This window comes from Ahaetulla prasina, chromosome 1, assembly GCF_028640845.1.
Source record: "Ahaetulla prasina isolate Xishuangbanna chromosome 1, ASM2864084v1, whole genome shotgun sequence".
Lineage (NCBI taxonomy): Eukaryota > Metazoa > Chordata > Lepidosauria > Squamata > Colubridae > Ahaetulla > Ahaetulla prasina.
The window spans coordinates 26,091,698-26,104,142 of record NC_080539.1 but is presented as its reverse complement, the minus strand read 5'-3'; the positions used below and the strand labels follow the sequence as shown (position 1 = coordinate 26,104,142).

The window sequence follows — 12,445 nt, the reverse complement described above, 5'->3', positions numbered from 1 at the left end:
GGGATGATGCAACTATTGTAAATACATTACAGTTGCCAAGCACCCAATCACATGATCATGGGGATGCTATAATGGTCATAATGCGAGGACCAGTCGTAAGCCATGCTTTTTTCAGTATTGCTGTAACTTTGAATGGTTGCTAAATGAATGGTTATAAGTTGAAGACTAGCTGTCCAAAAGGGCAACTGGACTTTCTGGTTTTTCCTTGAAGATGTTTAGCTTCTCATCCAAGAGCTGAAACTGAAGAAGCTTCTTAGATGAGAAACAAACTGTCTTCAAAGAAAAAGCAGACGGTCCAGTTGCCTCTTGAAAAAGCACCTTTGGGACAACCATGACCTGGGTGACTGAGAATCTCCACAGACATTGAGGACTAGCTATATGTGAGGTAGTTCTACTGTGAAAAGAAATAAGGACCATGACTTCTAGTTGGTTTGTATTTTTTCAAAAATGTGTCCTTTAATAACTTAGCGGTCCCGAACTGTTTTGGCACTGTTTTGGCTGGGTTCGTAGAAGACAATTTTTCCACAGATGGGGATGCGGGAGGAGGAGGAGGAGTGTGCAACCTAGATCCTTTGCATGTACAGTTTATAGTAGGGTGTTGTGTCTTGCCCGCTCTAACCGCAGCTGGGGTCTGCTTATCTGCTTCCGAACGATGAAGAATGTCCTCCCGGCCCCAGCCCTGGCTCCATGCCCAGACAGGCTGAGGAGGGGGCATCTCCCGGCCCCAGCCCTGGTTCCATGCCCAAGCAGGCTGCAGAGGAGGGAGCACCCCCTGGCCCCATGCCCAGGCAAACGGAGCAGCTAGACCCCTCCCCCTCCTCCACAGCATGTGAGCCTGAGGAAAGTTTATTTCCAACAGCTGCTGATTGGAGTGACCCTCGCATCAGAAGACTGGATAGGCGGAGGCAACAGAAGGAAGGGAGGGGCAGGCCTTAATGAGTGCTGAGTCATGGAGCCACACCCCATGGCCTATATAAAGGATCTGCTTTCTGGCAGTCTCTGAGTCAGGCAAAGTCGAACTTATCTTGCTGAAGTCACTTTCTGGTCTCCTGCCTGCTCTGAGGACTTTGCTAGGACTTTGGGCAGAGCTGCAGAGGCAAGCCTGATTTGGATTTCCCTGACCCGGCCGTCAGTGGAGGAGTGGGACACGACATAGGGGTTGCGCTCCTATGAGACTCTAATGCAGGGTCTCCAACCAGTGGTGGGATTCAAATAATTTAACAACCAGTTCTCTGCCCTAATGACCAGCTGGGTAGGTGTGGTTTGGTGGTCATGTGACTGTGGGTGTGGCCAACTCAACATCACTCACGTCGATGGGAGCTTTGCTTTAGCTATTACAATGTAATAAGGGTTAACCAGAGAGGCAGTTTCTGTAAGCAAGGCGATAAAGATTAGGCTAGAAACAACACCAGAATGTTTCAGTTCCTTAAAGGATTAGGCCTGTAAAGTGGGAAAAAACCAAAATAAGGTATCTTCCAACACCCGGTTCTCCGAACTGCTTAGAAAGTTAACAACTGGTTCTCCCAAATAGATGCGAACTGGCTGAATCCCACAACTGTCTCCAACCCTGGCAACTTTACGACTTTGGACTTCAACTCTCAGAATTCCTCAGCCAGCACATGCTGGCTGAGGAATTCTGAGAGTTTATTTATTTATTTATTTATTTATTTGATTTTTATACCGCCCTTCTCCCGAAGGACTCAGGGCGGTGTACAGGCAACAATAAAATACAGACACTACAGTATACAATTTAAAATCCAAGTTAAAAAACTTATTATAATTAGCCTAGAACTTTAAAAATTTATAAAAACCAAAACCCCATTTAAAATTAGTGAAAAATTTAAAATCGATAAAATTTATGTAATTTAAAATTTAAAATTTAAAATTTAAGCCAGCCCCGCGCGAATGAAAAGATGTGTCTTCAGGTCGCGGCGGAAGGTCCGAAGGTCAAGTATTTGGCGTAAGCCCGGGGGAAGTTCGTTCCAAAGTGTGGGAGCCCCCACAGAGAAGGACCTTCCCCTGGGGGCCGCCAGCCGACATTGCTTGGCGGACGGCACCCTGAGGAGTCCCTCTCTGTGAGAGCGTACGGGTCGGTGGGAGGCATACGGTAACAGCAGGCGGTCCCGTAAGTACCCAGGCCCTAAGCCATGGGCGCTTTAAAGGTGATCACCAACACCTTAAAGTGCACTCGAAGGCCACAGGTAGCCAGTGCAGTCTGCGCAGGAGGCGGTGTTACGTGGGAGCTGCGAGCTCCTCTATCACCCGCGCAGATGCATTCTGGACTAACTGAAGCCTCCGAGTGCACTTCAAGGAGCCCCATGTGAGAGCATTACAATAATCCAGCGAGGTAACGAGCGTGAGTGACTGTGCACAAGGCATCCCGATCAAGGAAGGCGCAACTGCGAACCAGGCGAACCTGGTGGAAGGCCCTCCTGGAGGCGGCCGTCAAATGGTCTTCAAATGACAGCCGTTCATCCAGGAGGACACCTAAGTTCGCACCCTATCCTTTGGGGCCAATAACTGCTCAACAGTCAGCTGCGGCTGCAGCTGACTGAATCGGGATGCCGGCATCCACAGCCACTCCGTCTTGGAGGATTAAGCTTGAGCCTGTTTCTCCCCATCCAGACCCGTCGGCTTCCAACACCGGGACAGCACTTCAACAACTTCATTGGGGTGGCCGGGGTGGAAAAGTACAGCTGGGTGTCATCAGCGTACAGCTGGTAACTCACCCAAGCCACTGATGATCTCACCCAGCGGCTTCATATAGATGTTGAACAGAAGGGGTGAGAGAATCGACCCCTGCGGCACCCCACAAGTGAGGCACCTCGGGGACGACCTCTGCCCCCCTGTCAACACCGTCTGCGACCGGTCGGAGAGATAGGAGGAGAACCACCGATACGGTGCCTCCACTCCCAATCCCCCCAACCGGCGCAGCAGGATACCATGGTCGATGGTATCAAAAGCTGCTGAGAGATCTAATAGGACCAGGGCAGAGGAATAACCCCTGTCCCTGGCCCTCCAGAGATCATCCACCAATGCGACCAAAGCTGTCTCCGTGCTGTATCCGGGTCGGAAGCGGACTGGAGCAGGTCTAGATAGGATTCATCCAGGTACTGGGGTAGCTGTCGCGCCACAGCACTCTCTACAACCTTCACCGTAAGCGAAGGTTGGAGACTGGATAGTAATTACCCAAAATAGCTGGGTCCAAGGCAGGCTTCTTGAGGAGGGGTCTCACCACCGCCTCTTTCAAGGCGGCAGGGAAAACCCCATCCAACAAAGAAGCATTGATAATCCTCTGGAGCCAGCCTCGTGTCACCTCCTGAGTGGCCAGTACCAGCCAGGAAGGACACGGGTCCAGTAAACATGTAGTGGCGTGAAGCCTCCCCAACAACCTGTCCACGTCCTCGGGAGCCACAGGGTCAAACTCATCCCAAACAGGCTCAACAAGACGTGCCTCCTCCTCGCTTGGATCATCCCAATTTCGGTCCAGACCATCCCGGAGCTGAGCGATTTTATCGTATAGATAACCACTAAACTCCTCGGCACGTCCCTGCAAAGGGTCATCCCGCACCTCCTGATGAAGGAGGGAGCGGGTCACCCGAAACAGGGCGGCCGGGCGGTTATCTGCCGACGCAATGAGGGTGGGCGTGAACGCCTCGCCTCCCTCATTGCCACCAGGTAGGTCCTAGAATAGGACCTAACTAGTGTCCGATCAGCTTCGGAACGACTGGACCTCCAGGTGCTCTCTAGGCGTCTTCTCCGGCGTTTCATCTCCCTCAGCCCCTCAGAGAACCAAGGGGCCAGACGAGATCTGCGCTGGGTCAGAAGCCGCAAAGGCGCGACACGGTCCAGGGCCCCAGCCGCGGCCTGTTCCCAGGCCGCGACTAGTTCCTCAGTCGTACCGTGGGCCAGATCCTCAGGGAATGGCCCAAGCTCCGTCAGGAACCTCTCAGGGTCCATCAGGCGCCTGGGACGGAACCAACATATAGGTTCCGTCTCCCTGCAATGGTGAGTGGCGGTTCGGAAGTCTAGGCGAAGGAGAAAATGATCGGACCATGACATAGGTTCTGTTACTAAATCACCTAACTCCAGATCATTTAACCACTGTCCAGAGATATAAATCAAATCCAGCGTGCCTTCCCCCATGTGTGTAGGGCCATCATTTACTCGAATCAGGTCCAAGGCCGTCATGGAAGCCTGGAACTCCCGAGCTGCAGTCGATAACAAGCCAGCTGATGGTAGGTTGAAATCCCCCATGACTATAAGTCTGGGGGTCTCAACTGCCACCACGGCAAGTACCTCCAACAGCACGGGCAGGGCTGTGGTCACGCAGCAAGGAGCCAGGTACGCGATCAACAAGCCCAACTGATTCCTATGACCCCACCTCACATAGAGGGATTCACAGCCGGCAATCTGAGGGACAGTGGCCTCCCTCAGCTCTTACGACTTGAAGTCCACAAGTCGTAAAGTTGCTAAAATTGGAGACCCCTGATCTAATGCCTGATGGTCTGAGGTGGAGCTGAAGCTGAAGCAGAGATGCTAGCGCTGGGGAGCGGCTGCAGATACAGGTAATCCTTGATTTACACCCACCATTGAGCCCAAAATTTATGTTGCTAATCAAGACAGAGAATTTTCTCTCATTTTAGGATCTTTCTTGCTACAGTTGTTAAGTTAGTAACACCGTTGTTAAATGAATCTGGCTTCCCCGTTGACTTTGCTTGTCAGAAGGTCACAAGAGGTGATCGCATGACCCTGGGGCGCTGCAACCGTCATAAATATGAACCAGTGGCCAAAGCATCTGAATTTTGATCACGTAATCATGGGGATGCAGCAAAGGTCGTAATTGAAAAACAGTCGTAAGTCCCTTTTTCCCAGTGCCATTGTAACTTTAAACCAATGGTGAAATCTTTCTTTCCTACTGGTTCTGTGGGCGTGGCTTGGTGGAGGGAGTCATGTGACTGGGTGGGCGTGGCTATGTGACTGGGGGATTAAAAAACAGAAACTCACTAACAATGTCCTGCTGGAGCAGGGTTGGACTAGATGACCCCCAGGTCCCTTCCAGCCATGGATTATCCTCTGAAGCTGCGTCTAGTGCCAGGTTTGTAGTCCTTTCTTCCTCTCCTTTTTCCTCCCTCCCTCCTTCTTTCTTTCTCTCTCTCTCTCAAACGAACCCCCCCACCCGCTATTTTTTGCCTAGCAGGCTTCAGCTTTTTTACCTTTTAAAAAATGCTTTTAAAAGTAAAAAAAAAAAAAAGCCTCTGATGGTCAGGCACCTCAGCTGGGATCGTCAGAGCCTTGTTTTAACTCTTTAAAATCATTTTTTAAACAACCTCTTCGGCTGAGGAGGTTGTTAAAAAAATGCTTTTAAAAGTAAAAAAAAAGAAGTCTCTGATGATCTCGTGACTCAGCTGGGCATGGGGGGGGCCAGGGATTTTTGCTACCGGTTCTCCAAACCACCCGCTGACATTGCTATCAGATCGGCCGATCCGATCCAAATGAGGAGCATTTCACCCCTGCTTTAAACGGTCACTAAATGACTGTTATAGGTCGAGGACTACCTGTACAAAACAAAACATGGTAGTTGCTCTTGAAAGATAAACTGTTCTAGTTTATGTTATGATTCACAGACTTACTCCAGATCTCTGGCTTCCTGCCCATCCAGTGACTTGTTTTGAATCCTGACTTAAATCATACTCTTCAGCAGCAGCCCTCAATCTCATGGTAGGGGTTTCTAGGCCCCTCTTTACTGTGCCAATCACTTGGGGGATAGGAAACTCACAAAAACACTAACATTGGGATAACCTCATTTTAATTTGTCTTTTCATTCTAAAGATTGGAAGGGGGTTAATCTAGTCCAGTGGTGACGAACCTTTTACTCACTGAGTGCCGAACAGGTATGTGTTTCGCGGGCTTTGTGCGTGCGATCCGTGCTAATGAACGGCTCCTCCACTTGCACTGTGTGCACAATCGCACCATCTGCACACGCACACAGCTTTCGCATGTGCCCCCGTGCGCTGTGCGTGCAACCACACCATCTGCGCATGCGCATGGCTTTTGTGTGGCGCCCGGTGCGCTGTGCGTTCAATCGCAACATCTGGGCATGTGTGCAGGTTTTGCGTGGCTCCTGTGCACTGCATGTGTAATCACACCATCTGCACATGTGCGTGATTCTCATGCATGCAATGTACGTGCATGAATGCTGTCTACGCATGCACACACTGTGCGCAAGTACTCTCACATGCATACGCAAACAAGTGTGCATGTGCATGAGAGCTCCGCAGACCAGCTGAGTCCCATGAATTGCACACATTTTATTTTTATTTATTTATTTTGTCACAACATTATATATAAGCATATGCATGAAATAACTATAAAATATATAAGCATATATATAAGCATAAGTATGTAATAACTATACAAAATTTGGATGCAATCAAAGGGAACATTAGGACAGGAACGGTAGGCACGTTGGTGCTCTTACACACACTCCTTACAGACCTCTTAGGAATGGGGTGAGGTCAATAGTAGATAGTTTTTGGTTAAAGCTTTGGGGATTTTGGGAAGAGACCACAGAGTCTGGTAGTGCATTCCAGGCATTAACAACTCTGTTACTGAAGTCATATTTTCTGCAATCAAGATTGGAGCAGTTCACATTAAGCTTAAATCTATTGTGTGCTCGTGTATTGTTGTGATTGAAGCTGAAGTAGTCTTCAACAGGAAGGACATTGTAACAGATGATTCTATGAGTTAGACTCTTGTCATGTCGAAGGCGGCGGAGTTCTAAATTTTCTAAACCCAGGATTTCAAGTCTGGTGGCATAAGATATTTTGTTGTATTCGGAGGAGTGGAGAACTCTTCTTATAAAATATTTCTGGACACACTCAATTGTATTAATGTCCGAAATGAGGTATGGGCTCCAGACAGGCGAGCTGTATTCAAGAATTGGTCTAGCAAATGTTTTATATTATCTGGTTAGTAATGTAGTGTTTCTGGAGAAAAAGCTACGCAAGATTAAGTTTACAACTCTTAAAGCCTTTTTTGCGATGTAGTTGCAGTGGGCTTTGGCACTTAGATCATTTGATATGAAAACTCCAAGATCTTTAACGGGGTGAGGGTCACCTGCAAGGTAATGTCCATCAAGCTTATATTTAGTTTTCAGATTCTTTTTTCCAATGTGTAAGACAGAACATTTGCTGGTTGAGATTTGGAGTTGCCAAGTTTTTGACCATTCTGACACAAAGTCAAGATCTTTTTGAAGGGTAGCTGTATTGTTGGTAGTGTTAAATAGTTTGACATTGTCAGTCAAGAGAACACAATTATTTATAATATGGTCACAGAGATCATTAATGTATAATATGAAGAGTGTCGGTCCAAGAACGCTGCCTTGGGGAACGCCGCTATTGACAGGAACAGGATTTGATAGGGCACTACCAATTTTGACCACTTGTTGTCTGTTTGACAAGAAAAGGTAAAGGTAAAGGTAAAGGTTCCCCTCGCATATACGTGCTAGTCGTTCCCGACTCTAGGGGGCGGTGCTCATCTCCGTTCAAAGCTGAAGAGCCAGCGCTGTCCGAAGACGTCTCCGTGGTCATGTGGCCGGCATGACTCAACACCAAAGGCGCACGGAACGCTGTTACCTTCCCACCAAAGGTGGTCCCTATTTTTTCTACTTGCATTTTTATGTGCTTTCGAAACTGCTAGGTTGACAGAAGCTGGGACAAGTAACGGGAGTTCACCCCATTACACGGCAGCACTAGGGATTCGAACAGCTGAGCTGCCGACCTTTTGATCGACAAGCTCAATGTCCTAGCTCCTGAGCCACTGTGTCCCTTCTTTGACAGGAAAGCTTCCTTGACAGGAAAGCTTGACAGGAAAGCTGTTATCCAATTGTGGAGGGGTCCGGAGATGCTGTAGGATTTTAGTTTTAGGAGAAGTTTGTCGTGTACCACTGAATCAAAAGCTTTACAGAAGTCTATGTAAATGGCATCTATTGCTTTGCCCTGATCAAGATTTGTAGTCCTTATGTTTTTGCAGTGAAGAAGTTGTATATGATAATTTTTTTCTGAAACCAAATTGTTTATTAGAGAGTAGGTTGTTTGTTTCTAGGTGGAGGGTAATGGATTGGTTGATGATTAATTCCATTACTTTGCAGGTGATGCAGCATAAAGAGATTGGTCTCTAATTTCCAACTAGGTTGGGGTCTCCTTTTTTGAAGACAGGGATGACCGTGGCTAATAACCAAAGTTTGGGAAGGGAGCTGGTCATGAAACCTTTTTCAAAGATTATGCTTAGGGGTTCTGCTATATTAGTGGAAACCAGAGGCCCGAACACCAGCTGGGACGTGTGCACATTCGCAGCTGCAGGTGAGTTGGGTGACAGCTCATGTGCCTGGAAGGATGGCTCTGCATGCCACCTTGGGCACACTTGTCATAGGTTCGCTATCACGGATCAAATCTATTATCAAGTTTGTGATCCCTGTAGCCCAATGGGAGGATTGGCAGAAGCGTGGTGGCAGACCTGGTGGAGATTCAAACTTGGCACCCCCAAGACATGAATAACTATCACACACTTAAGCACGTGGGGTTTGCCACTTTAATTTTATTTTTAAGCCACTATTTCTACATTGGTAAATACAAAGTGTAGACTTTGCTAGATAGTGAGCCGTGGTGGCACAGTGGTCAGGATGCAGTATTGAACGCTAATTCTGCCAACTGCCAGGAGTTCGATTCTAACCGGCTCGAGGTTGACTCAAGTCTTCCATTCTTCCGAGATCTGTAAAATGAGGACCCCAGATTGTTGGGAGCAATATGCTGACTCTGTAAACTGCTTAGAGAGGGCTGTAAAGCAATGTGAAGCATGCATATAAGTCTAGGTGCTATTGCTGGGGCATACCTGACGTGAAGGTATGACTTGAGTCATTCCTTAATTCTCCACTAAAAAAAAAAGGCTTAAAGCACAGGGATTTGTCCTTAGTTGTGCCTCTTTCTAAAGTTCCATAATTTACCTTGGAAGCCATAGTTGTATCGTCTGAAACTTCCCATGAGCTGGCCAACCCCCAAATGGTTTCCGTCAAAATTTTTAGAAAGCAGTTGGGAGACCTATGTTGTCTGAGGTTGATTCCAGCAGTTGTCAAACTGGGAGCCATAAATAATCTCCCGATCTGAGGCCGGTCTGTGTGTCTATCCGCACAAGCCTGTATGAAATAGTAGTTTATCAGCAGTACTGGAAAAATAATCAAGCTACCCTTTAGGCAATGCCAGGAAGCTGCCAAAGATAAACATGCGGGAAAGAAAAGGAGAATTGGATCCCAGCAACAAAATTTAAAACCTCCAATTGAGTAAAATTCCAACCACTGACCAGGCTGGTAAATCAAGCTCTGCAGCGAAAACAGAAAAATCAATGGTGGATACTGAGAGCCAGAATGCTGTATTAGATGGATTTGTATCAGAGAAGTCTGAACTTGAATAAGTGGCTGGCTCTAAGGCCATTGCTGACTTTCACACAGACTAGATTTTCTCAATCTTACTTTTTATTTTGAGCAAAAACAGCCCCTTCCTATATATTTGGCAAACTCCAATTATATCCTTTCTTAGAGGAGGAACCATAGATGATGATGAAGAAGAAGATAATAACAGATTTGGAAGGGACTGTTGAGCTCTTCTAGTCCAACCGCCTGCTCAAGCAGAAGACCCGACACCAGGGCTGTCAAACTCAAGGCCCATGGATTCGGATCCGGCCCATGTGGTGCTTAGACCTGGCCAGCGGGGCCTACCTGGAAACAGTGAAGGACCGGCCCGCGGTGCCTTTGCCAGAGAAAACAGAACTCGTGCATGGCCCTCCTGAGCTGTTTTCAGCTGCGACGACCTCCTGTAACCCTCTGCCAGCGAAAATGGAGTCTAGGAAGGTTGCACATGGCCCTCACGAGCTCCGTTTTCGTTGACAGAGCACTTGGGCTGCTACAGGTGCCCCCAACATGAGTGACATTGAGCTGGCCACGCCCACCCTGGCCACACCCACCCGGCCCCCAAGGTCAAATCAATCCTGATGCGGCCCTCAATGAAATCGAGTTTGACACCCCTGCCCTATATGATTCCAGACAAGTGGCTGTCCAGTCTCTTGAATTTTGATCACGCGACCGTAATCATTGCGATTTTGGCTGCAACGGTCAGCAATGTGAAAAATCCTCATAAGTCACGTTTTTTAGTGCCATCATAACTTTGAACAGTCACTAAATGAACTGTTGTAAGTCGACTACCTGTAAAAAATCTAGATGAACAATTTCCTTCATTTTCTTCTATGGGAAGGAAAAATAAATTCTCCAACGGTTTAACTTAGCCTTGAACTGTGACAGCAACCAACGCCGTTGAAAACAGTCTTATGACAGGCACCTGATCAGAGAAGCTGCAAATAGCAAAATATTATATAAAGTTAAATTGTATATAATTCACACATCTCTTTGCCACTTTTTGCCTCTATTTAACTGTAAAAACCACATCCTCCCTTTCAAAATGTGTGTGTGTGTGTGTGTAATTTCCACAGGGAATTCTCTTTTATCAAACTGAGCAAGGACTTGTGCCAAAAATATACAAGGGGATTTTTCTGCCAGCATTAATTTAAACCACTCTTCCCATGAAGCACCCCATGCAAGCGTGTGAGGTACACACGTATGATGGGTATGAATCATGCTTGTGCATAAGAGAAAGAGCAGGGGTGGCTGTGAGCAATCCCCAGGGACTCCCTCTGAGCGGAAAAATGTTATGCTCACTTAACATTTTACAGAGACTACTGATGGCACAGAACTGCCGAAGGAAAAATGTGTGCATTTTTCAATTCTCCTAAAGGGTTGTGCAATCTTCCCGCTGCCCATATACTCATTATCCTCCTGGCCGGAATCCAGCAGCTCATAGGAGATGCAGATTGTAAAGCCCACTAATTAGGATTTATTCTTGGCACAAGACTAGGTGGTTTCTGGTGGCCGCTTGCATCAAATCTGCCTTTTTTAACCTGGAGCCCTTCCGCTGGGCTGGGATTGTAGCTGTCAATCATGCCGGCTGGGGAAATCTGGGAGCTGGGTTCCCATAACTTGCTTAGCCAGGTTGCTAAGCTTTGTTCATTTTAATCACAGTTGGGGTTAGGGCAGGAGTCTCCAACCTTGGCAACTTTAAGTCTGGAGGAAATTCTGGGAGTTGAAGTCCTCCAGGCTTAAAGTTGCCAAGGTTGGAGACCCCTGGGTTAGGGTGTTCTTCTTGTGTAAGACAATTATGAGAACTCCTAGCATTTAGTTAAGTTTATGATGCAAAGCCAGAGTGTATGTTTTAAATAAGCAGAGCCAGTTATGTACCTGTATTTATATTCTCCACTCTCACTTTGACGAGCTGGACAAGCAACACCTTGAAAAGACAAGAGGAAAATGAAGGCTGAGCCCTGACTGTGTGATAGCTGTTATTTGTTTCCTTGTTATTTTTGCACAGGGCTGCACATAGAGAGAACATCAGTTCCGGCAAACCCATCCGACACGTCAAATTTAGTGTGAAATTTTCGATCTCCTAATTTTGGCATTCTCCATTTGCTATAACGAGACTTCGGGTGGAATAGAAACATCATTGTGGAGATCTGACCTCCCTCTGATATTTTGAAATGTGACAAAGTTGGCACCAAGAGGCATCTTCCCAGCTGCTGTTTGGAAGGGGCGGGGAGGTTTCCAGCAGTGGTTAATGTGAAAATCGACTGTGGGAGGGGGGTTAAATCAAAGGAAAAAGAATAAGGCTGGAGCAGAATACCTCATTCGCATCTCAAGTAGACTGACACCCTGAGCCACATTTTGACTGTTGGAATAATGGAAGTCAGAAGAATTTCAGACAATGTTCAGAGTGCATCAGTATCCTTAATAATGCATTATTTCTTCTTCTTCTTCCTCTTCTTCTTCTTCTCCTCCTCCTCCTCCTCCCCTCTCAACAATAAGCCTGCAATAAGTACAGAAAACCATGGAGACGACTTGAAGAAACTACTCATAAAGGCCTGAGAAAGAACCTGAGGGTGAGTCCTTCCAAATTCATTAGGGTATACAAGAGAAGGAAAGGAAAACTCAAGCAAGTCTTTCAAGATTCTATTATTAATAAAAGATACCAGCATAATAAATTTCCAATCTGATTTGTGGAGTCTGTTTCCTGACTTGGCCAACTAAAGGGTTGATAAGTTAGTCAGAGAGAGAGTGTTTTATCAACAGACCTAAGGAGTTTAGTTTCATTTTCAAATCGGGATTTTTGTTTTTATTTTATTTTGTCACAACAATATACACAAGCATCAACATAAAATATCTACATATCATATAAGCATATATATGAGCAAAAATATGCAATAACTATATTAATTTGATATTATGAAAGGAAACAATAGGACAGGAACGGTAGGCACTCTTGTGCTCTTATGCACGCCCCTTATAGAC

The 12,445-nt window shown here is 46.6% G+C and overlaps 1 protein-coding gene across 1 annotated transcript in view; it reads left to right on the top strand.

Moving 5' to 3' along the window:
- RABGEF1 (RAB guanine nucleotide exchange factor 1) overlaps positions 1–12,051 on the top strand; it is a 185,276-nt gene extending 173,225 nt beyond the window's left edge. The window contains exon 10 of the mRNA XM_058164478.1: positions 11,963–12,051. Within this exon, the coding sequence (XP_058020461.1) occupies positions 11,963–12,022 (60 nt within the window). The 3' untranslated portion in view covers positions 12,023–12,051. The remainder of the gene's footprint in view (positions 1–11,962) is intronic.
- The last annotated feature ends 394 nt before the right edge of the window (positions 12,052–12,445 follow it).